This window comes from Coccinella septempunctata, chromosome 1 (genome assembly GCF_907165205.1).
Source record: "Coccinella septempunctata chromosome 1, icCocSept1.1, whole genome shotgun sequence".
Taxonomy (NCBI): domain Eukaryota; kingdom Metazoa; phylum Arthropoda; class Insecta; order Coleoptera; family Coccinellidae; genus Coccinella; species Coccinella septempunctata.
The window spans coordinates 68,205,082-68,231,025 of record NC_058189.1 but is presented as its reverse complement, the minus strand read 5'-3'; the positions used below and the strand labels follow the sequence as shown (position 1 = coordinate 68,231,025).

The window sequence follows — 25,944 nt, the reverse complement described above, 5'->3', positions numbered from 1 at the left end:
TTCATTTTTTAAATTAATTTGATGTCTGTAGGTAATGGTAATTTCGCGATAATTTTACATTAGTTTTCATAAATTTTCAACTCCTTTGGATGCCGTATGATAAAAGAATTATATTTCTATGGTGAAATAAGTCAACGAAAAGACAAATCGCTGGTTCGAATCAATGGTTTTCAATGGTGGAAGTTCCCAACCCGGCATGTTTTTCTTAGACCAGTGGAAGCCAAGCATTATCATTTAGTTCCTAAGTTTTCAAAACAGTGCTTATTGTGAACTGAAATGTGTGTGTTATTTTAATTTATCATCTCGTCATATAAAATTACAGTCATGGTGGGCTCAGAAGGAGTATGTGTTTTTTCCCCTCTTGTAACTGGGGAAGAATGGGCTGTGATTCCCGCAGAAATTGCTAAAAAAATTGAGAACTTTTTCACTGAAAAAGTTCAGGAATTTATAACTTCCAAGGCTTTATTGGAAACAAATCGTTTCAATGCAGGTAAGTGTATATTGTGCCAAGCTTCTTGTAGATTCTAATGAATTCTTCAATCCAGAACAAAGCTTATCTGAAGTTCGCGAGAAGTTAGACAAAGTAACTGAAGAAAATGAGAGTCTCAAAGCTAGGTTTGAAGTTGCTACCAGTACAATTACTACTTTTGAGCAGCAAATTTCATCTCTAAATGCTGAATTTTCCAAATCTCAATCGACATGCCGTAGGCTTGAAGAAGAGGCAGCTGAATTCCGTCATCAACGAAACTTGGCTGTGGATGAAAGAGATGAACATTTGAAAATGCTACAACGTAGAAATGCTGAAGTAGAAAGAATGCAATCTGATATCAAGTCATTGATGGAACAACTTGAAACCGCTATCAACACCAAATGCGAAGCTCTCTCTAAAGCAGATGCAGTGGAATCCATGAAACTGACTCTGGAATACAAAGAGAAACGAATTGAACAGGAAAGATCACTCTTGAAAAGTCAAGTAGAAAGTTTAACAGAAGAACTGCATTCAAAAACTGAGGAACTTTTAAATATGAGACGTGATAATACATCAAGATGCATCCAGTTGGAGGCAAAACTTTCAGAAAAGACTCAAGAATTAGAGGTTGCTGTAGAACAGGTTAAATCTCTTACTGAACTGAACAATAGCCTTAGTGAGAGAATGGAAGAGTTAGTGAAACAACTTTCTAATCAACGTGATACTGAGGGTAAAATTGGTGAATCATACCTGCAAGAAATTGACGCCAAAACAAAACTAGCGAATGCGTATCAGCAAATGTATGAGGAGAATAAAAAATATGCCGAAGGTTTGAAGGAGGCCCTTGATGAGGTATGAACCTTATATTTTTAACTGAAAATGATAAATTGTCTTTTTATGGGAATTTTTAATTGAACTCTATCCATATTTAGAGGTTGGAAGAACTTGTTTGTATTTTAATGTATTTTATTGCTCACAAATGAATTGTACCACCTGAATAATCCATTTCTTGTATCAAAATTGCATCCTATATACAGGATGTCCCATTTTTTTTTGCAAGCCTTCATCTTTCAACTTCTCAACATATTTGAGAATGTTAAATGAAATAAAGGTAGATTTTTAAAATGCTTGCAAATTTATTGAAAAGGAAGCTTCGGTACTTCCCTTTGGGACTCCCCCGCATCCCTTAAAATTTGAATTTCATCTTGATTCATTAACTAAAACTCCTGGATCAGGAATTAATGCGGTATTCTCAAAAATGGTTATTCACAATTATTTTCAGACCCAAGAGTTGTTGAAAAATGCAACCGATAAATATGGAGATTTAGAAACGCAACATAAAGAAAGTGAGCTTGCACATGAAGAAATTATAAACAAAAAGAATGAATACATTAGTATTCTCAAAAATGAACTGGAAAAAGCTAATGGACTGTTGGATCACTCTAATCAATTCAAGTTACAAAAAGATATGGAAGGTAAATCGGTAAAGGTAAAATATGAAACATTTGAATGATTAAGTTGCATTTTACAGAATTGTCTCCAACTGCTGCTACAACTTCTAATATTCTCAAGAGTGGAATGACTTTCACCGAATTGTATTCAAAATACGTAGCAATGTCTGACAAGGTTCTCACATTGCAAGAAGAAAACGCCCGTCTAAACCACTACATCAACAGCATCGTTAAAGAAATTGAAGAAAAGGGTCCTTTCATAAAGAAAATCAAGGACGACTATGCCAAGCTAATGGATGCTCACGACGAGTTGAAGCTCAACAACGATTCGCTTCTTATAGAAGTACAACAGCTTAGGGAAAATAATGCGGAATGTAGGAGGCTGGAAAATGCAACGGCCAGAGAGAACGATAGATTACAGAAAGATGTTGCCGATTTGAGTCGACAGGTCTGTCACTTACTCCAAGAAGTTGAACAGTGCCGAATGGGTTCATCCCTAACTTCCCCCGAAATGGACTTTGCTGATAGCTTCAGCTCCGCGGACATCATCACAAAGAAACTGGTCGTTTTCAACGATATCCAAGAACTTCAACAGAACAACAGGAAGTTACTGTCTCTCGTCAGGGAATTGTCGGAGAAACAGGAGGAAGCGGAAGCCTTCGACCCTGCTAACTTCGCCCTTCTGAAATCCAAACTGGACGACTTGCGGGAACAACAACAAGAGTTGCTGGAAGAGAAAGAGAAGCAATACAAAATGTTGGAAACTTTGAAGAATCAACGGGACATGTATAAAAACCTCTACGCTCAAGCGGTTAAAGCTAACGGAGATGATACCTTGTTGAACCTTCAGGAAAGCATGGATGTCAGTAAGATTACGAAAGATTCTCCGGATAGTCAACGTTCGGACGAGAAACTGGTGAGGGACCTCGAAAACCAATTGGAGAGTCTGAAGAAGGAAATGGAACAGATCAGGACGGAGAAGGACAGTTACAAAGAGGAGAAGTTGGCGAATGAAAAGATGTTGGACGAACAGTTAACTTCTCTGAGGAAAGAGAACAAGGATCTGACAAAGTTGAACTGCAAACTTGTGGCTCAGTCTGAAGTGAACGAGGAGAAGTTCAAGGTCATGAAGAACAACATGGAGGTGTTGAAGAAGCAGATCACGGCATTGGAGAAGCAGAATAAGATATTTAACGATTCCATCTTGAAACACGAGCAGACCGTTAATTATTTGAGGGACGACGCTATGGAAGCGCACTCCAAGCTTTCTAAGGCTGAGGTTATGCTAGGTGAGCTTTTTGCATTTGTCGAATACGGTTTTAATCAATTTGAAAATATCATGATGCTGATGAAAACGTTCCTTCTCGGGATATTTTTAGAATTTTTAAATGTATTGACAAAAATGAGTCTTTCCATCTAAAATCATTAGCGAAATTAAAACTAGTAGCTTGTAGGTCAGGAGATCCACTTTTTGGGTCGATTTGCCTTGAAAAAACCTTAATGAAATGAATTTCATTAATTCAGAGGCCAAAACACTACTCTTCGCTGTCTGTGATCGCTGCTAACTTCGGTTCTGTCAAATTGACAACTGACGTAGATTTGTTTACATTTGCGTTCGAGAAACGTCAAAAATCTCGAACCTCCGAAGCTGCTTTTTCATAATTTTCTATCTGGCTCCCAGGTCGAGAGTATTTGCTGGACACGCTCCGGTTACTCGTCTTTTGTTTGGAATTTTTCGCGGAAACCAAAGATGGCGATTTTCAAACCCTTCAAGTCGGCGGAAAATTGAGCAATATCCTCGTATTTTTTGTAATGAATTTTCGCCGGCACAAAGTAGAGTTTCCTTTTAGCATATGTCGCAAATCTTCGGATGTCTTTGTCGACTGGTCAATATTCGAAATTTCGCAAGTCGTAAGTGGAAACCATAGAATTTACGGAGTTCGGCTAACTTCACGTTATACGACTGACGTTTAGCTTGCGCGCTCCAAAATGGCGGTCCTGTCGAATTCTGATCTGTTTTTGTTGGCTAGAGTAAAATATTCGTAATGGACGAGTACAGAAAAGTTTGCCAACCTTTTTCGACTAAACGCTCACAATGGAAACGTATTTTTTTAAATTTTATTTGTGCCTTTCGGTTGTTTTAAGCATTTCACAATCCTTGGATGTCAAATATCGCAAATCCAAGTGATTATGGAACAAATTTATATTGTTTCAAGGAAAATTTTGACATTATTCATTAGTTTTTTCGTCATAGAACGCCTCATTTACTGTGTTCTGTCAAAGTTTTACATCACCTCTATGTGCAGTCGTAATCATAGAACATTCGATATATGTACATAGAAATACAGCGTTCTGTGACGAAACCATAAATATAATGCTCAAAACACGAAAAAACGTCGTCAATGTCAAAACTCACTTTGAAAATACAATATAATGTTTTTTTCATATAACTTGGATTTGTAAGCCGGCGACCTTCCAAGGGTTTTGAAATGCTTAAAGAAACCGAAAGGCACAATTATAATTCGAAAAAAAATATTACGTTTCCATTGTAAGCGTTTTGTCGAATATTTACAAGATTGGTAAAGGTTTCTGAACTGGTCCATTGACACCACAGACATAGATAAAGGGCTCAGCATTCCGTATTTAGCTCTAAAATTAAAATGGCAGAAAAATGACAACTGAACATGCGGCTAGTTGTTGTTTTTTTCTAGTATTCCGATTGGTCCACACTCACGTGTATGCCCATAGAAAAGAGACAAGTATTGGCCGAATCATAGCTTCCTCACTTCATACAGAGCAGCACTTTTATGCGGGTAATATTCAGTCCATTCTCTATGCCAATTATTGACACTCTTTGTTGACAGTGACCGCCTTTCACAAAAACATAGACAATATAGACATGGACTGAGCATTCCCTTTCCATCAGTGCATGAAATACGGTCAAAAAAGGGACTGAGAAAAAGCTGAACGTCAGCTAGTTGTCTTCTTCTATAATTTTGATTGGACCACACTCACGTCTATGTCAACAGAAAGGAGTATTAGCCAACTCATGCTTGTTACGAAATGTTCGGAGAGGTGCTTCAGGTGACTTGAGCGTTTGATATGACGCAAAATCGCCTCATTCAAGTTTTGGATTTTCATTTCGCGTATCAAAAGATTCTTGAAGTAAATATAAATGAATTCGTGTTCAACTTATGTTCACCTATCGCTGTGTTATGAGCCCAAATTATCTATGTTCATATACGTACTAAGTACCCATTGTGTAATATTCCCAATAATAATAACAATTTATTATTTGTTTACACATGAAAAGTGAACAATGGGTGGTGTTTTTGCACGTTATATTCAAGAATAAGTTTTTAAACAATAACATTAAACAGAAAACTTGATAGCATTCATCTGGTAGTGGATTATGAATTTCCAGAAAGATTGTGTCACACTGATATTATTTTTCCTTTCAAGTCTTGATGGAAAATCACAATTGAAACTGTTAAATACTGGTAGATCTTACGGATTCTTGAACAAATGAGGACTGAATTCCTTCGTATTCTTTCCCACCAAAATCTTCGCCCTTTAATAACATCTAACACAGATTCAGCTCGAAAATAATCCTTTATAAATTCGACTAGGTAATATCGAAAAAGAAAACAGCCTCCTGAGAGATTCGGAAGCCAGGGCCAGAAGGGAATACGAGTCGATGAAACAACAGTACAACTCCCAACATTTAATCCAATCGAACATCGAACTGATCAAGGCTACCTTAGAAAGGACAGATTCAGAAGGCAAACTCAGACTAGAAGCCAGACTAGACGAAGCGCACAGAGAATGTTCCGCTCTGAGGAGACGTTTACAGGAGGAACAAGACCGATTCAGACAACTGACGGATCATCTTCAGGCGCAGACGCAGAACGCCGTCAAGAGATGCGAAGAAGAGAAGGCGGAAGCCGACAAACTCAGGAAAGAACTGGGCGAGCTCAGGGAAGAACTGGCCGCCAAGAACGATCAGGTCGAGGAGCTCACGAAGAAGATAAAGATGTCGATATTGGCCATTCCCGAGAGTCACGGAGAAGGCCGAAAGATCCGCCATCTGGAGGAACAACTGGAGAACAGTCAGTCCGAGATCGACACGTTGAAGGCCAAGCTGAAGGCCGCTAAGGAGGCGTCCGATCAGTATTTCAACATCGCGGAAGACGCCGAGAAACAGATGAAGATGGCCGTGGAAAAACAGGAAGAGTTCAAAGCGGAAATCGAGAAGCACAAGAATACCATCAAGGAGTTGCAGGAGAAGTGCTCGGAACTGGAAGGGGAACTTTCGATTCAAATGGACGATCAGGATATGGCAAGTGTCGGCAACAAGGCCAAACACACTCAATTGGAGGAGGAATTGAACGTGAGATCTTTGGACCTGCAAAGCAGCCAGGAACAATTGGAGAATTGCAGGAGCGAATGTAAGTCATTGATCGAGAACCTGAAGATCGTCGAGAATAAGTACGCCAGGGAGGTTATGCTGCATTCCGCCGATCTTCAAGCGTTGACGGAAATGAAGGAAACCCTGAACAAGATCCAGAACGAGATGGCGGAGGTGAAGATGGCCCGGGACAACGCCCTGAGCGAATTGGAATCCAGCAAGGAGAGCTGGAAGAAACAGGAGGAGTACTTGCTGAAGGACAAGTCGGATCTCGAGAACAGGCTCAAGGATCTGGACGCCCAGAACAACCTTCTGCTGTCCCAGATGGAGAGTCTCAATTCGCAGCTCACCATCCTGCAGACGCAGGTCAGCTCCGACAACGTCAACCAATCGATGAACGATTCGTCGTCGTCGTTCAGCAAGTCGTTCGCCGAAGATGAGGTCAAATCGTCCGAGCAGTTGCTGAAGGTGATCAAGTACTTGAGGCAGGAGAAGGACGTGGCCGTGAGTAAGAGTGAAATCCTGGAGGCGGAACATTCGAGGATGAAGTCTAAGCTGGAGATGGTCACCAAGCAATTGGAAGAAATGAAGCAGGTGAGTACAGGGTGTTGAATATATCAGGGGTAGGTATATACGGATGAGTTTCCGCCGTTTTGTGAAGAAAACTGGGAGTTTTTATATTGAAAACTCAATAACGCGATTTTTTCTTACATGAGTTATTTGCCCACTTGTTTCGCTGTCAAAGTGGCATCAGTGAAGGTAAGTATACTTCATTCAATTTTATTTTAGCAGTCGGTTGGCCATGGAAATTTGACACATTTCACTCTGCATAGTACGAAAATGTGGGGTTATGAAGCTTGTCAAAACATTTTTTGGTTTTAAATCAACTCTATGTTGCCCGTTCTACGTAAAAGTTTCTGTTATTACGTATTTTATCACAATGTCGAAACTCTTCGGAAAATATGTGACGGACACAATTGAATTTTATACAAACTTATTGAAGGCATACCAAATCCAGTTATTTGCATGGAAAATACAAGAAGTCAGTATAATATCATAATATGCACTAGCTTGAGGAGAGTTAATGTTCGTTATCTTCTTTGGCTTACATCATTTGTAGATTTCAAAAATATTAACCCGAAGATGAACTGCATATGATCCAGTGGTTGAATATGGGTATCTCCCGAAGGAATTAACAGATAATTACAAGAATGTTAAATTCTTCAACAAAATTCATCTTGCATCAATATAAGTAAAAGGAATTGAAGGAAGTTTCAAGTTAAGATGCAACTTCACCGTTGAACAAAAATTTCACATGAATAAACAAGTAACAGGGCAACTTGCGCGTATTTGTGGCTATTCATCCTAATACATTGATGTAATAATAATCATTAGGTATTTATTAGTACCATTAGACATTTACATTGTAGAGGACAAGTCAAATGAAAAATAGAAAAATCCATTTTAGGGAACTCCGATGACATTTATCGAAAATCCTGTAGTAAACTTTTCGCATTAATTCACTCAAACATATAATTCTCAAATGCCACCACTTTTTTGGGTCTCCCAATAGAAGGAAATTCTTTGTCATCCTCTTCATTCACAATTTTTCTGATTAGGGAAATATTCAGCTGAAATATAAGTCTTTTAGATTCAGATGAAACATTATATAAATTTTCTTACATTGAATATGTTCGCTACCGTCTGACGTATTGTGGATTTTAGAATATCAGGGTATAACTATTTGAATGAGCGGACCAGAATTCTAAATAGCACTTCCTGAAACCCTGTCTCTTTTTTTCAATCACTTTCGGCATTTTCGTAATAAAAATTGATATTAGTTGTGGCAACGGCGTTATGACATTAACGACATTTCATGAGTGCCAACCTAACTTCGTTCTAGTTACAAAAACTTGAGAAAATTATTTCATGGCCAACCGACTGCTAAAATAAATTTGAATGAAGTATACAATTAAGTATTTGATACTGAATGAAAGAATAAACGAAGCAATAAATTGTAATTCTGAATATCTAGAGGGGATGGCGAAAGTTTAGAGAATATTCAGAGTAATGGGGAATTCTCCTCAATTTAGGTTATCACTGCATATGCAAGTTTAAAGTGAATAAGTATGAGTTTAATTCATGATTTTTTCAAATTCAACGCGGAATCTATTCAAAATCATCCTTCAAATATGGGGTTTTAAAATTTAAATCGCTTTGTGCGGAGTTTATATCTTTTCGATTGGTACCAAATAATACAATTTTCACCTGAAGATGCTACTGTGAAAGCGAAACACTTGTAGAGGTTAAAAAATAACTCATATCGGTGAAAATTATGTTATTCAGTTTTTAGTTGAATTATGGAATTTCATCAAATATCTGAAACATCAATTCAAAATTTATCTCTTCTTCAGAATACCCCAAAATTATCTTTTGATCCTTTTTCCAGAAATACTTTCAATTTTTTATCTAACGATTTCAGCCTTATATGGTATTAAAATACAATTTCGAACTGAAGGTTATGTTGTTGACATTCGACAGTTCGACAACATTACCTTCTGGTGGCGCCATCTTTTACAAAAGGCGGAAACTCATCCCTCGCTTCAATTATTCAGTAAAATTATAAAATTTTCGATTGTAACGAAATTCGTTCTCTCATCAGGTTGTTGAGAATGAAAGACAGCGAAACGAGATATCCGTGGTCACCGCTTCCAAACACGCGGAAGTTTTACGTAAGGTAGAAACGTTGAACGCCATCACCGATAGCAACAGATCGCTCAGACAGGAACGGGACAACTTACTGACGCAAGTCACCGATCTGCGAGCTAGGACGGACAAGTTGGAGGCCGAACTGGCGCCGTTACAAGAGAAAAATATCGAATTGGCCACTAAGGCTGAAGCCATGCAAACGGAGAACGTTTCACTGCGGGCCGAATACAACAGGTGGCGCCAGAGGGCGAACCTTCTGATAGAAAAGTCGAATAGAACCAGTCCCGAAGATTGGAAGAAACTCCAGAACGAGAGAGATAACCTCAGCAAGCAACTGACCATAGAAAAATCGAACATCGTCAAGCTGAACGACGAAATGAACACTTTGAGACAGGAAAAATCCAAGTTGGACGAGCAACTCAAGAGCGTCAGATCCCAGAGTTATCAGCAAGGGGAGGAACTCGGTAAAGTCAAGGAAGAGATTGCCCTACTCCGTACGCAAATCAGCAGTACGAATACAAACCTGGAGCAGCTTCAGGAACAAAATAAGAAACTGACGGAAGAAACTAAATCGATGCAAGAAGAAGGCGTTAGTAAAGACGCCACCATCAACGAACTGAAGAATAATCTCACCCAGGTCAGAAAAATAGCCAAGAAATACAAGATACAATGCGAAGATCAGACGAAAGAGATGGAAACGTTGAAGCAACAACAGGCGGAGCAGAAGGAAAGTTTGCAGAGTGAAACTAGTCAAAGGGAAGAACAGATCAAGAATGAACACCAGCTAGAGTTAGAGGAACGTTTGAATCAGATGGAACAGGTGAATAAGGAAGTTATCGAACAGCTCAACCAAAAGGTAGGTTACGAAAATATACACTGCGCAAAAAATTAACGCACATTATGGAAATCTCAAATTTATTCTACAACTAAAGGTGTTCTCAATGATAATTATTCTTATCAGAATTATGCATGCATATGTTATCCACTTTCAACGGTTTTCTTCAATACAGATGTTTTTTCCCAGCAGGAATAAAAAAAGATGATATTATCAGATTTTGAAAGTATTGGCTCCATTCTAAAATCAGTTGTTCTCGATCAATTCTAGTGTTCAATAGTTTTTCTTTCGTTTGATTTTCTACACTCGATCGCTATGCAACGCGAAACACGCAATTTGACCCAAGAGGAATGTGCCCAAGCGGTTTTTTTGCGAGAAGAAGGGTGGACATACACAAGAAAAAGAAAGGTTTGGAGTTTCCCATACAAGTGTGTCCAGAATGTTGCAGCGATTCAGGGAGACAGGTATGAATGTCCGAAGACCAGGAAAGGGTAGACCACGGGTAACAACTGCCATTCAAGAACGTTACTTGAAAGTTTCTTCGTTGAGACAACGGTTTGCAACCGCTCGCCTCCTTCAAATTCAGCTTTGGCAAACTCATGAGGTGCAAATTAGCACTCGGACAATAAGAAATCGCCTCAGAGGATATGATTTGAGGCCTCGTGTCGCGGCAAGAGGCCCAGCTCTTACCCCAGCCCATCGAAGGGCGCGTTTGGATTTTGCGAGAGAGCATATCCATTGGGAGGAGGCCGATTGGGAAAGAGTTCTCTTCACAGATGAGACTAGATTCTGCCTCTACCATTGTGATCGACGTTCCCTTGTATACAGACGTCCACATGAAAGATTTGCTCTGTGCAATTTCCTGAATACTACTGGTTTCGGGGGAGGATCGATTATGGTATGGGGTGGAATATCTTTGACTGATCTCACAGACCTAGTGGTCGGAAGGTTCAAAACCTTCCCGAGAGGTTATAAGTTATAAAGTCAATGTAGAGTTAACTTTCATTAAAATTGAGATTTTCAGAATGTGCGTTAATTTTTCTGCGCAGTGTATTTTCGAAATTCAGCGTTTGTATTAAATTTTTCAATGTAGGTGCGCGAAATGACCGAAGAAAACGAGAACCAGAAGCGCGAGATAGAAAAAGTCAACAAATCCAGTTTGGAGAAAGAGGAGAGGTTCAAGCAACTGTTCAAGAACGCGAAAGACAGAATAGTCACCTTAACGGAGCACAACAAGGAACTGAAGGAGGAGCTGAAGAATCAGGATCGTCCAGGGAAGTCGGGAGATAGCAGTAACGGGGAGATGTTGGCCAAGATAGAGGCGCTCCTCAAGGAGAAGGACGAGATGATGGCCGAGCACCTGCAGGAGAAGGAGAAGATGAACGCGGAGATGGACGTGTTGACGCAGAAACTGACGCAGTTGCAGAGGCAGCTGGGGCTGCAGCAGGGGTCGAAGCCGAGCACCAGTTCCGGAACGGCGGAAAAGTCCACTACGGAGCCTCCCACTGCCAACATCAAACCGATGGCGGGTCACTCGACGAACACCCAGACCCAGTCGGTGCCTATTCAGCCTTGGAGGAACGCGGGGGAGACGCCACTGGCGAGCATAAGGCCAATGTCCGCCCAGTTGCGGACGGTGGCCGTACTGCCCACCAGTCAGAGCCCGAGCGCGGTTATGGTTCCTCCCCAACAACAGGTGCACACCACCGGATCGTCGAATAGTATAGAAGCCTTGTCGAGCAGTCCGACGAGCTCCCACACGGACTATGTGCCGGCTACCAGTTCTGCCAGTTCGGCGATGTTGGGCCCCAGACAAGTAAGTACATTTGATGCCTTTTTTTAGGTCGATTCCCATACCGATTAGTTGAGGGTGCAGCAGAGCGGATCGACGAGGGCTGCAAAAGAAAATGGCAAAAGTTGGAGAGAACCGGTTTCATTTTTTTCGTATCACCAGTAGAATATACAGGGTGGGTCTTTGACTCGTACAAAAATTTCAACAGTGGATTCTTGTGATCAAAAGAAACACTTTCTTTCTATACTATTTGTTCCAATTCAGCTCTGATAAAAATATATAGACATTTTAAGTTTTCATGAGCTGTGCCACAAGAATAACTAGCAAAATCTGCGACACTACACTCTTTTAAACAGAGTTGTATTCAGCCAAAGTACCCAATTTTGCAAATTTCACAGATACTTGTTAATATTTGAACATCAAATTACTTGAAAACGGCGCATTATACGTGAAAATATGAAGAATACTTATATTTTACAAAACGTTCAAATATTCATTAGATAGCATTCAACTCAGTTTCAAGAGTTGGGTTCTTTGAATTTTTGGTATTTTTATGGTACGTGATGGTCATAATGAGAAAACTAGCAGACGTGGGTGATAAATGAAAAACTATACTCCGAAAGTCATTTCATTCGATAAAACCGTTTATGAGAACTGAAAATAATATTTTTTTTATGGTTTTTCAACAGCCTGTATCTTTAGAACCGAGCCGAATTGGAAAAAATGGTAAAAGAAAAAAGTGCTTCTTTTGACCTCAATATTCTACTATTAAAATATTTATACGAGGCTAAGACTCACCCTGTATAGTTTTCTTGTACAGGCTGGGCAAAATTCGTTGTCTACTGAGGGGATCTCGAGAACTGTAGCAGCTAGAAGAAAACGGATGACACATTTCCGAGCTCTTTTTCGGAGAAACAAAGAATAAACCGCAGCCTCCTACGATACTTCGTTTTTGAGTTTGACAATTTCGTAAAGTTCTCATAACTTTCTTGTCTTTGAAGTTACAAATCTGAAACTTGAACCTTCTACAGGCACTTTTTTACGTAGAATCCACTGATGACCTCAAAATATTTGTTCATTTCTAATCATAAGGTGAACTTTCATCTTTTTAAATGAAAACTTTTATTGAATTTGCTATTTTCGAATTGGACAAAAATCTTTTGTCAGTAGATTCTACGTATGAAATTGCCTAGGAAGGTTCAAGTTTCAGATCTGTAACTTCAAAGACAAAAAAGTTATGAGAACTTTTCAGAATCGTCAAAATCTCAATTTTTGCATTCACAATCAATTCGCGGGCCGAAGTGCACTTCGACACGAAATTAACCATTCGCAATAATCTTGGAACCAAATACTCAAATGAATCAAAAATGTAACTGATCAAAACATAAGCATCAGCATCATCTATAGCCGGCACGAAATTCCTTGCCGAAGTGATACTTGCAAGAAATTTTGTCTTGAATTTCATTGTGAATGGTAACGGAGAACGCCATCTGCTAAGCTTCCGTGCCGAAGTGCACTTCGGCCCGTGAATCGATTGTGAATGAAGCTTTAAAGATAGTTCCCCGTTATACAGATAGTCTAAAATATGATTAACCGTTGTGGACAATGGCAGTTCAGTAACGCGTAGTCCCATACTTGTAACTTCATGAAATACCATTGAACTTGAGGAGATGCTAAATCCGGCATCTTGAATATTTTCTTGTTGTTTCATTCGTGCCGTTCGCAGGCGGCTGTACCCCCATCTCAGTCTTCTCAGGACGCCGAGGACGAGGACAGCGGCGTCCAGGTGCACACGGCCCCCCAGCAGCAGGCGGTCGCATTGGTCTTGCCCAGGGTCGAACCTCCCTCCGGAAGCAGCAGTAGCAGTAGTAGCAGCAGTACCGGGCCCACGCAAGAGCAGGGCACGAGCAGTAGTAGCAACACGGTCACTACCTCTCAGGTGGGTCACAAACGGCAGAGGGATTCCGACACCGAGGCTTGCCAAGCGGACGACCAGGGAAAGACCATGCAGCAGTGCAAGAGGACGAGGTTGCAGGTAAGAGATCGGGAATTTTCAATGTGGAGACAGGAAAGAATAGTCTTTTATCTACATCTGATAACTTGCGTAGGGTTTTTCTCTAGGAAATATTATGTCATTCTTTCAGCAAACCGGTACAGTGAGTGATAGTGTTTTGGAGGTGGAATATCAAGTACCAACAAGTAGCCAAAGAGATCATGATGACGACAATGTGATAGTGTTGGAAAGTGACGAAGATGGCGGTGCTGACGAGGGAGAGGGTGCAGACGACGAACCCGATGACCCTGACACCGAAGGCTATGACATTGAGGCTATGGTATGTGGTACTTCACAGATGCCCGAGATTTTTGTCGTTTCGGTTAAATAACCCGTCCATTCAGTCGCATGACACTTCTTGTATTCTTCCTAGAGTGTCATTCGTCTTGACACATGTCACAAACAAATGTCAACGTCAACATTTGTTTCTATGCAACCATCGATCTGCGCGGATTTACTAAATAGACTTACATTGTTGCGGGTACCTTTAAATTCAAAACGTAGTAGATAAACCGTTTAATGGGGGATTAAAATTTTAATGGGCAATTTAATGTAATTAATAATAATAATAATAATTTTTTGGGTTCATAAAATGGTACCATCTCGGTCCTTTCATCCTTCGATGGTCGAGCGAAAGCCTAAAATGGATCTGCGTATCGGAAAACACAAAATTGTCGACTTTTTCAGGAACAGGACAACTACGAGGAGGCGGATTGCCCTGAAGAAGAAGAAGAGGCGGGAAACGAAGTGGAAGTAATCGACGATTCTAGCGAAGTGCCCAATCAGAGCGAGAGATCTGCGGCAGAGAGCCACTCGCAGGAGGAGAGCGCAGAGCAGCCTCAGTCCGAGGCGATAAGCAGCGGAACAGATGGTATGTCTTGAGATTATTAGTTAATTGAAGCAAAAGTGATAAATTAACGTTTAAAAAAAAAATTTACGGAGTTGATGAACACACATAACACTGCTGAGTTATAGACATTGAAGTTTAGATTTTTTATTTTTGTATTTTATTATAAGTTCTTTGATATTTATGATTCAGGTGGTGTAGGCTCATTGCTTTAAATCTAGTTCTATTGCTTTCAATCCGATTCCTTCCCAAATTGTTCAACCATTGAATTGTATCAGTACTGTAATGTGATAATTTTCTGTTGGAAAATTCGAATTGTCTCTCAATAAGGCTGTTATTGAAAGAAAAATTGGTTGGTATTTCTCAAACAGTAAGATTCAAGCTAGTTCAATCGAATCATATTCCGATTTTCTTGGAAAATGTGATGTCAGAAAGACCATTTAATATTTATATTCGAGTCGATTGTTTTCTCCGATCAGGGTAAGGCAGCTAAGTTTTTGCGATGTTTTTGAATTATCAATCTATTGAAATCATTACTTTGAAGTTGTAATTTGTAAGGTGATATCGAATAAATTGAATTGAAAAAAAAAATTGCTTTTAGTTTCAGTAGAGGGTGTCCCTGTAGTGAAATATAATAAGGAGATACGGTTCAAGTAGTTTTTGAATAGTAAGGCTTGGCGTATTTTTGCGATCTCTTTGTTTCTTTCCCAAGCAATGTACGTCTTTTTAGTGGCAGCAACAAATTCCCATGAAAAATTTTTCAACCTGCAAATAGACAAGGGAGGAATTTCATTGTCTTTTCGAAAATACGCCTTCAACTAAATACTGAATGACACGATTTTCACTAACAGGAGTTATTTAACCACGACACGTGTTTCGCCCTCGCAGTGGCATCTTCAGGTGCGTGAAGACTGAATTATTTGGTACCGAAGGTGAAGATATATGAACAAGAAATTAACTCTACTTATCTGGGGAGGCTAATAATAGTTTTCAGATTCATGATTCAGAAGATGATTTAAAAAATAAATCATTTAGTTTACCTCAACCCAGCTGAGGAGGCTACTGCGATGGCGAAACGCGTGTAGGGATTAAATAACTCATGATAGTTTTGAACTCCAAGAATATTTAAAGCAATTCAGACTTTCAGAAGGGTTGAAAATTTGTGAAATATCACTCTCTGCTTGGAAAAGATCTTTAACATTTTCTTCAACTAATAAGCTTCACTTTAAACAATCAATAAGATTTTATAAAAGTATTAATCGATTAGTTATTAGTGGTTTTCAAATGAAATATTTGAATAAGTAACAATAGTTGATGGTGTTGTGTATTTGTCAGTGAGTGCTGTGTTGAAAGTGTTCATCTTATCCAAGTCAGAGTGTGATATAATCGAAGGAAAGTATAATTTTTCTATATACATTATTTGATATCACTCTTATGAAAGTTTATAAGTAAAAAAAATCTTATATAAAGCAATATCACCCTGAGAGTTGAGCTTGATAAAAGAATAAATAAGTTCTGAGCATAATCCTCTTGGAAACTGACTGCTGTTAAAATATGAACATTGTATTTGGCCGAAGATGGAAGGTGAGAATAATTTAAAAGCTCTTTTAAGGGGTTTTCGATATAAATTTTCACACAAACGTCAAATGTCATTCGGGAATTCAAAGATCAACGACATCGAGGAGAGCAGTTCAGTGTCATAGAACCTATTCAAAATGCACATGTCATCGCCTCATCTTCTGAATTGTCCTATTGTTTAGTCTGAATTTTGTATCATTGAAATGCCGATCGATGATACTCAACTGATGCCGAGGTACAAAAAAGTGACATTGTGGGGGCATTGTGGTCTTGAAGGAAATGAGAGAGTTGATGAACTTGCAAGAAGATCATCAAGGTTAACACCTGCTGGACCTGAACCTTTCTGTGAGCTTGGAAAATACCAATATAAGGCACCGGTCCAACAATGGGAGTTGAACAACAGAATAACCCTCTGGAGAAACACTCTTGGACTCACTAAGTCAAAGAAGTTCGTGATGATTTCACTGACATACACCAGAAAACTGCTAAAGCTGTCTCGAGCTGAGCTTCGAGTGATGGTGGGACTGCTGACAGGGTACAAATGATATTTGTACCTTACGGGGAAGCAGATGAGTTTTGTAGGCTCTGTGGATCAGAAGCAGAAACAGCTGAACACATGGTATGCAAGTGTCCAGACCTGGCTGATCTAAAAACCATTCATATGGGGAAACCGGTCCTGGATACTCACGAGATAACGGCCAAGGCTAAAGATGTTGTGGGATTTATCAACATCACTCCTTGGGTTCCTATGAATGAGTAGGGTAGAGAACAGAAGATCTACATGGTCGCATGTCATGCATCATGAAGTCGTTATTACGGTATAGGTTGGTCTAAGTTACATGCTCTCGGTCTTAGAAAAGCTGAGTTTAGATAACCTACAAATTAGCCTAACCTAACCTAACCTAACCTACAAATTATGTTCCTGAGTTTTGGTAAGGAGAAAACCAAAAAAGAAACACTTTTTCAGTGATGAATCACTCCAAGTACGCCGTTTGAAGCCTTAAAACTGAAAGATCCAAGGGGTATATGCCTCCTGAGGAAGCATCTGTAGTGAGAGAAAAAGGCTAATTTAGATTCTGTGGGAAAGAGGAAAAAATTCCTGCGACCCTGGTCATCGAATGCCTCGCCATTAGAAGCAAACTGAACGAGAAGCTTGTAAGGGTGTCAGCCTCTGAACCTTCCCTTACTGGAGTTCGTCAGAATTCTGGATCTAGTAGGCGAGCTGTAGATGGCGCAGTAGACGATAATGGCCGCTCTACACTACTCGTGCTTATCTAGTGTATAGTGAGAAGGGGTTACAGTTCACTGCGACCTTAAGGTCTATTGTGCCCCCTAACAGAGCTGCTTATCTAACTCGGGTGGCTTGCGAGTAATGTGGACTATAACTCGAGCCCAGAAACATGCGCGGGAGCTTTACGAGCCTATAGCTTGAGTGGAAAGGAGACTAAGGTCAGGGGGCCATCTCAGCACCTCCCAGCCCATACAGTAGTCGTTGGCTAGGATTTCCTAGAACTAATCTGAGGTCTATAATGGCGGCCTTCACGGGACATTGTAGACTCAGAGCTTGCCTAAACATAAACAAACTCAACATCGTCAATGATCCACTCTGCAGACTTAGAGGAGGACGAAACGATTGAGCACATCCTCTGTGACTGCCCGGCGGCAGACAGGGTCAGACTTGGAGTCTTTGGTTATCCCAAGCTTAGCCTAGGGGAACCCAAGAATCAATGATCCTCTGACATCATCTACTTTTTGAGTATGATGGGACTAGAGGGAGAGGTATAGCTCTATGAGCATGCTTGTGTGCTACAATAGAAAGCTTTGGTTGGGTGGCAGGGTTGGTTGGCCCGACCAACACACCCAGCAATCTATAAGGTAATAATGTAACTCCTTTATAACTATCAACTGACCTTCCATGCCTAGCCTACCTACTTGAGGATTTTTTTTGAACGGTCGCTAGTTCATTCAACAGGATTATGCTCAAGATATCACAAATCCTTCTCTCGGTGTTAATTTTACCCGCAGTTGCAATGTATCTAAAATATTTTCGAAGGTACCTCCACGTCTAGCGGAGTCACGATCTCGCAGGCCTCTCCGTCCGTGCCCTCGGCCACAATGTCAATGTTTTCGAGGAGCAGCCGGCCGATACCGTCGCTGGCCCGTCCCCAGCAATCCCATCTGCTCCTGCCGCACATGGAAGAGGGTGGCGACGACGGCATAGTCCCCTCCACCCCCACCCTTTTCGTCCCGAGAAGATCGGACGCGTTCGGCGAGGCTGTCAGCTCGCCGCACGTGCCGAGCGGCAGGTTCATTTTCAGCGACACGGCGCCGCCCTCCACCTCCGGATCGGTCGGGGCCGTTCCCGAACAGACCCTCGAGGTCATCAACGTGGACGAAAACAGTACGGATGCGAGGGGGTTGCGACGTCGACGGTTTATATTTATGTCGTTTGCGTTTCAGGTACGGGGCGCAGCGTACCGAGCACGCCGCTGCAGTCGTCGCCGCAGGAGGCCATCCCGGGCGCCGAGGAGCAGCCGGCGGGGCCTAGCAGCCAACCGGACGGTAAGTTGGGGGTTTTGGGGTTCTAGCAACTACGCACCGATCAAAAAGTACCACCACTTTTCTGTCGCCGGACAGTTACAACAGTTAGACCGCATGTTGCAGTCAACATGCGTAAGGGAGGAGGTGGGACGCATTCGATTTCATTAGATTTCCAATGGCGATATTTCTGCTGTGGAATTGAACGCCTCCTACCACTCCTCTCACACATGTTGACTGCATTATGCAGTCTAGCTTGAGAATTAGAAGTAAACGGTACATATGAATCATCGTCTTCGTTTGGGTTCCAATCTGGGGAGTCGTGTTGCTCTGATGGGGTCGAATAAGACCGAAACCATGAGTATGGGACGTGCTTCTGACGGGGTCCGAATGATAGCAAATTGGTTAGTTCGATTCAGACTTGCTATCAGTTATATGCGTCTTACTAATTCTTATTATTGCATTCATACCTCGCTGTAATAGGCGATTATATCCTATTCTATTATTACATTGATAAATTTTCCCACCTTCTTCAATAACTCAAAAATTCCGAAGTTGCTCGTTAAATAGGAAAGTGTACCCATTGTGTGAGTTAAGATTAAAATAAAAATACGTAACGAGGGTCTCAATCTCACAGTTTTATTTCTCGAAATTACGACCGGTTTCGGGATGTCTAAACGCATCCCATCTTCAGGTTCCTACAAAAGATTTTTTCTGAGATGTTACCCAGGTAACAAACTAACAATAAAAATACCAACCTGTGATGGACTACAGTTACAAACCAGGAATTCGGTTATAAAATCCAAAAATTCAAAAATACAAATAAAACAAGCATACATAGGAAAGGTGTTTACAAAATGGTGGTTTTATGACGCAGCAGTAGAGATAAAAGTTTATAGCGCTATCTACATTTTCATATTGTAAAGGATGACAACAAACAACAGATAACTACGCATTAAGAGCAGGAAAGAAGACTGAGAAAAGGGAACTACCTTCATATTCTGTTTGGACGTTCAATGATGTCCGGGAGTTAATTTTATATCTCATAATTTCCAAATTTTCCAAACAATTCCGTTTACGACCTTTTTCCACAAAATGGACGACTTCGAAACCGTCATCGGTATCAAGATTGTGGTTGGTCTCAAGGATATGCTTGCTCGTTATATTGATGTAGTATTGTTGGTTCAATACGCAGTGTCAGCAGAATGTCGTTTGCCGTACTTTTCGATCCGCATAGCTGAATCTCTTTCGATTTGTGAAAACTTTTTGATGTTCCTCGTCGTGTTTTCAACATTGCTTTTTTTATATCTATTATTGTTATCCTCCTCCTCAAGCTATTATTATTATTATGTATTTGAACCCGGGTCGTTGTGGCTCGATTAGCCTTCCGGGAACTGCGACCATGTAGATCTTTTGTGCTCTACCCTACACATTCATAGGAACCCAAGGAGGTGGTCAATGGTGTTGATAAAACCGCCAACATCCTTAGGAGCCTTGGCCGTTACCTCGTGAGTATCCAGGTCCAGTTTCCCCAGATGAATGGTTCTTAGGCCAGCCAGCTCTGGACACTTGCATACCATGTGTTCAGCTGATTGTGCTTCTGATCCACAGAGCCTGAAAATCTCATCTTCTGACTTTCCCATTCAGTAGAAATGATATTTGTACCGACAGTGCCCTGTCAGCAGTCCCACCATCACCAGAAGCTCAGCTCGTGACAGCTTTAGCAGTTTTCTGGCAGGGGCGGATGGGACCACCGGGAAACCGGGAAAATTCCCGGTGGGCCGGTCGATTGTTGGGCCAGAGGGCTGGTCAGTTCGTACCATTTTTTTGTCTTCGGCGGAACATATTTGACATCGATATTTTCATTTTTACAAATATTGAAAACCAATTCACAATGAAAAATATATGTTTCAATAAGTTTTGAAAATAATATTGATAAAAATAAATTATTCCTGAACAACTCTGGCCACCTCTGGTGGCTTGAAACGTAATGGAATACAGAAGCTGCAAAAAACTCTACACGTGATTGTATGATTATTATGCTGAACTTGCCTTATACGAATGTTTTAAGTTGCCAGACCATGGGACACGGGGTGTGAAAGTAAAGTTTAGTTATGTGATATTAAACCTCTGTTTTTAATATCACACTACCAAACTTTACTTTATTACTTTATTTAATATTATTTGAGAGAAGCTTGCTCGCTATAGGAAATACAAAATCTATGTCGGCCAACTTAGTATTTGAAGATGCATAGATTGCAATTCAATTATGTAAAACGAAAATCTCCTAAAAAAGGTTAAGGTTATTGAGGAAATATATATTTTCTGACAGGATAGGTCTCTTCTTTGAGATCCAGCTCCTTATATAATCTACACTGAAACGAGTTATATAAGTATTCTTATTTCTCAACAAAAAACTCCTACAACTCAGTTTTCTTGTTTCTACAGTCAAAATTATCATTATTATAAATTTTTGTGTTTTCCACATCACGAAACTAGCAACATTAGGCGTGTTTAGCTTAATGGCCATTTAATTAGTTGCAGTATCAATAGTTTATAGATTTTATCTAAGTTTTGAATAATATGTATGAGCTTTTCTTCAAAATTTATGTAGGTACAGTGGGTGTCTTACGTAAGTGGGTCACTGGATTGCACCTTATTCGTTCAGCAAAATCTTGAAGTGAATTAATATGATGATATTTCAAGGTATATAAAAATATGATTTCGAAAAAACTATCTAACATAATCATGGAAAGGTATTATGGTAAAAAACTAAAAAACCACTTTTCAAATTAGTAAAAATTCTTCAGGGTCGACTGGCTTAGAAATTAATGGTACATAGACCGTCTGTTCCGATATTCCTGAACAGTACTGTCAGTATTTCAGAAACGATGCCTATTGGCCCAGTCGTTCGAGTTCTATTGTTATTCGATTGCGGGCCAGTACTACCAGCAATATCGGAACAGGCCCATCGACTATTTCTAACCTTTTTTTTCATTTAAGATTCCACAAATTTCATTCAAAATTACCCTAAGGGAATTTGAAATCGAAATTTGGAAACTATGCATCCATATTGTGTTCAAAAAATAGTTGATGTCAAATGTGAGAAAATTTGAAAATTTTCATTTTTTCAACCTATACCTATAGACAATATAGATACATTTTCCGTTGATTCTATTTACTCAGAGTTGTATTGAATAAAATGGATTGAAATAAATACAAAACTAACATAATGCAGATCGTAAAGGAGTAGTTAATTTAAGGGTCGATTTATAGTCGAAAAACAGTGGGTCTTTCATAGAATTTTTTTTTTTTTTGAGCTGGCCATGTTTATATACAGCTTCCTGAAGAAAGCATATGAAAAGACATGTTTAATTTTCTTCTTAGAAACCAGAAAGCGGACAAAAATCAAATTGCGTAGTTGTTCTATATAGGCAGTAAAAAAATTTTTGGTGTTTCCCTATAATGTCTGCATGCTATCCGCCAACTAGGTGAAAACTTTCACTTAAAGCAGGAAATCAAAAATTACTTTCTCCAAAGTATTATATAAATAAGAAAAAAAATTCTGGCGAAACGATTTAAGAGGTGTTTTTTAATATCCCTTGCAATTATATGGAAAAGTGGTCCAATTTTTTCATCGCCTTCTCGCTCCATAAAATGTCTGCTCAATTTTTTGACAGTTTTCATAATTGTGAACATTTGAAAATTGCTTTCAAGGTGCTCATCAAATTTTTTTTTTCATGGCAACTGATGCTACTCCACTGAACCCCCACATTAAAAGTACTTTTTTCGTTCTTGAAGTGGGCCGGTCTGGAAGAAAATTCCCGGGCCGGTTCGAGGTAGCCCATCCGCCCCTGTTTTCTGGTGTAGGTCGGTGAAATCATCACTAATTTCTTTGACTGAGTAAGTCCAGGAGTGTTTCTCCAGAGGGTTATTCTGTTGTTAAACTCCCATTGTTGGACCGCTGTCTTACATTGGCACTTTCCAAGCCCACAGAAAGGCTCAGATCCAGCAGGTGTTAACCTTGATGCTCTTTTTCTAAGTTCATCGGCTTTTTCATTTCCTTCAACACCACAATGCCCTCGTACCCATACTAGAGTCACTTTATTGCCTCTGGCCAGTTGCTTTAAGCTGCATTCACAATCAATTCGCGGGCCGAAGTGCACTTCGGCACGAAATTTACCATTCGCAATAATCTTGGAACCATATACTCAAATGAATCAAAAATGTAACTGATCAAAACATAAGCATCAGCATCATCTATAGCCGGCACGAAATTCCTTGCCGAAGTGATAGTTTGCGACTTGCAAGAAATTTGGTCTTGAATTTCATTGTGAATGGTAACGGAGAACGCCATCTGCTAAGCTTCCGTGCCGAAGTGCACTTCGGCCCGTGAATTGATTGTGAATGTAGCTTTATTGTATTACGGCACTCCCATGTCAGCAGAGTTCTCTGGCAGTGTGATTTCAGGGACCTCAGCGTGACCTGGCTGTTCGTGGGGATATAGATATGAACCCCTTTGAGGTTCATTAGACACTCCTGAGCGCATACGTAAACAGCCAGTGTTTCGGTCTGTAAAATAGAGGGTTCACTTTCCAAGGCTTTAGAGATCCTCAGTTTAGGTCCATATACGCCAATGCCGGTGCCCCTTTCTGATCTTAATCCATCGGTTAACCACGTGAAAGACTTTTTGTCCAAACGATTCACGAAACTTACTGCACTAGGACGGTCAGCTATAACCCTTTCGAAATCGAAGATGATTGGCATAATATCCGATGGTTTTGCCAGGAGGTTTGAGTCCAGTTGATTCAAAATCCTCATATGTCCAACCCAGATTCCGAGTAGGAGATATTGTTATTGCTTCTAGCAGGCTAAATTTCCTCACATGTAGGTGTAGGGGAGGCAGATCAAGTATAGCCTCAAGCGCTGCTGTAGGATCTGTGTGCATAGCATCTGTTACAACAACGCAGGCCAGCATTTGTAGTTTCTGCAGCCGGTTTCGTGTGTTTTTTTTTATATCTGAACATACATATTTAATTTATACCACGAAAAATTTGTCGTTGTGGAAAAATTCAAGGGGGGTTAGAAACTGCATGAATAATGAAGATTCATGGTAGTGAATCGAAGATTCAGCTTGTGAAATTTACATTTTTCAATTCAAGAACTACCAACCATCACAATAAGCGAAGCAGAAGAAACTGAACAGGTATCAGATGGTGGAGCCGGCGACATGGGACCTCCAGCAGTTGCTGGCACTTCCTCCGAGGGTATGCAAGCCGAGGAGCAAGGAGAAGAGATGATGGAGGCAGATGATGAGGTAGGAAAGGTAATTTTATCAATTTTCATGACAATAAATATTCATCTACAGTCGGTATCCCTTGGCTTGACACTCTAGAGATTCATGACAAAACTAAACTGTCAAATTCAACTAACCCAACCTAACCTTACCAGTTTGGCGTTTCACATCTGTCAGTGCACGAAGCCCTGGAAATTCGAAGGGATGGAAACGTGATGGTGGATTTATGCAAAGTTTTAGAAAGGACAATCGAGTGGTAAATCGCGTTGACGTGATCGCCGTCTACCAATTCGATTGAGTCTTAGTTTCTAGGAACTCTGCATAAACCCACCATAAGAGTCTGACCTTCCGCGTACTGGAACAGTTAAAATCATGAGCTGTGCAATGGCGGAGTGCCCCAATTTCTAACCCGGATTTTTTTCAGGTTAGTTCAGAGGGCGAGAAGCCCCCAGCAACAGAAGAAGGTGAAGAGGAAGGTAGGGAGGCGGAAGCATCGCCTAGTACAAACGGACGTCCTAGAAATACCCGCGGAATGGGAGTAGCGAGGAGGCAGACTAGAAATATGGGCAATAGAGGCTTCCAAAGGAGCGGACCGACGCCTATTGTTTGGGGGGAACACAGACAGGGAAGTCCGAACCAGCAACAGAGGTTACAAGGTGAGGCAACGCCCTAAAATTGGGTTCACATTGGGAAAGTGTCGACATCCGAAGGTCTAGCTCCTAAACGGAATTTAATTATGCGTGGTGTCCGGTGTTAACTTATTTCGGGAAGCTATTGTAGAAGGCTGAAAGTAAAAAAAATGCATATCAAGTTACATCCTAAAATGTAAGAGCCCCCCTACACTTGAAAAGTGTATTTTGCGATTATTTCGTCGGAATTTGGCAGATACAAATGAAATTCAGTATGCGGCGTATTCCAGATGAACCAAAATTGTAAATGTGACCACCAGTGAAAGTCCAAATCAGAGTTCTCAAATTGTATTCGTTCGTAACACGGCGGTTCACCTCCGAGTGCTTTCTGTCCCTCCCGGGTTTGCACACCAGCAGAGCTTTTTAGTAACTATAGAGGTTGACACTGGAAAGTAAGGAAAAAAGGTAAAGGCACTTCACCCTCTGAGTGCGTTCTGCTCCCCTCGGGTTTTCACACCATCCGAGAATCGTACTAATAGTAGGGGTAGGAGTTTCAGTCGATCTCAAATGGGAAGGGGGTTGAGTGACAGATTATAGTTGGTTCACCGATCATACATGATACAACATGAATAGAGATAGATACATGTATTTTCTTCCAATTTCAGGTCACCCTCCTCCAAATTTCAACCGTATGGCGAGGAGATCGAGAGGAAGATCACCGTTCCGAAGATTTTAATGTGAGATATTCTCGTTGTAGCTAGTGACCATTCCAAATTAAATGATTTTTTTCATTCATGTTTGAAATATATATTTTTCATTTGAAAGTGATTATTTATCATCATATGATTGTGAATAGTAATTGATAATTAATTATTCTGTATGTTTGTCATCGATTTCATACCATTTTCTTTTTAGTAAGGATAACCTTTGATTTTTGATATGCTGAGTCTCAATTTCAAGAGGTATAACATGTATGTGTAGTTTTGTTTATATAATATAAATTTTCTGCTGAATTTTGTTTTTTTTTCTTGATTCTCCCGAAGAAGTTGGGTTTCCTGATTTGTTATTTTCAAACTTGAAGCTTAAAAAAAATCTGGTTGCATCGTTGATTTCTTTTACAGAAGAAAATTGATTCAACTATGGAGTTCCTCAGGGTTCAGTGTTGGTGCCAAGGTATTTCAATCCTGAATGACTCATCTGTTATTTTCAGATTTCAACAATAATTATATTTCCACTAGTCCAGTAATGCCTCATTTATTAATTTTTTTTTAATTTAGACTAAAATACAACACGATTCAACTTTTTCTTTCCTTATTCTTCTTCTCTATACATTCGTATA

General features: G+C 40.2%; 1 protein-coding gene across 3 annotated transcripts; it reads left to right on the top strand.

Annotated features, from left to right (window-relative positions):
- Positions 1 to 156: 156 nt before the first annotated feature.
- Positions 157 to 25,618, top strand: LOC123322889 (nucleoprotein TPR). 3 transcript variants are annotated; one of them, XM_044910961.1, is made up of 15 exons: positions 157 to 490; positions 546 to 1,321; positions 1,752 to 1,944; positions 2,001 to 3,209; positions 5,550 to 6,922; positions 8,991 to 9,893; positions 10,966 to 11,688; positions 13,391 to 13,699; positions 13,809 to 13,997; positions 14,405 to 14,588; positions 18,196 to 18,543; positions 18,603 to 18,704; positions 23,843 to 23,997; positions 24,401 to 24,632; positions 25,271 to 25,618. In XM_044910961.1, the coding sequence occupies exons 1-15, from the start codon at positions 325 to 327 to the stop codon at positions 25,339 to 25,341; spliced, it is 6,933 nt and encodes a 2,310-aa protein (XP_044766896.1). In that variant the 5' UTR covers positions 157 to 324; the 3' UTR covers positions 25,342 to 25,618. The 3 variants fall into 3 exon arrangements, with proteins under 3 accessions (XP_044766896.1, XP_044766895.1, XP_044766897.1); XM_044910960.1 differs by having other exon boundaries at positions 23,843 to 24,006; XM_044910962.1 differs by lacking the exon at positions 18,196 to 18,543 and having other exon boundaries at positions 23,843 to 24,006.
- Positions 25,619 to 25,944: the final 326 nt, after the last annotated feature.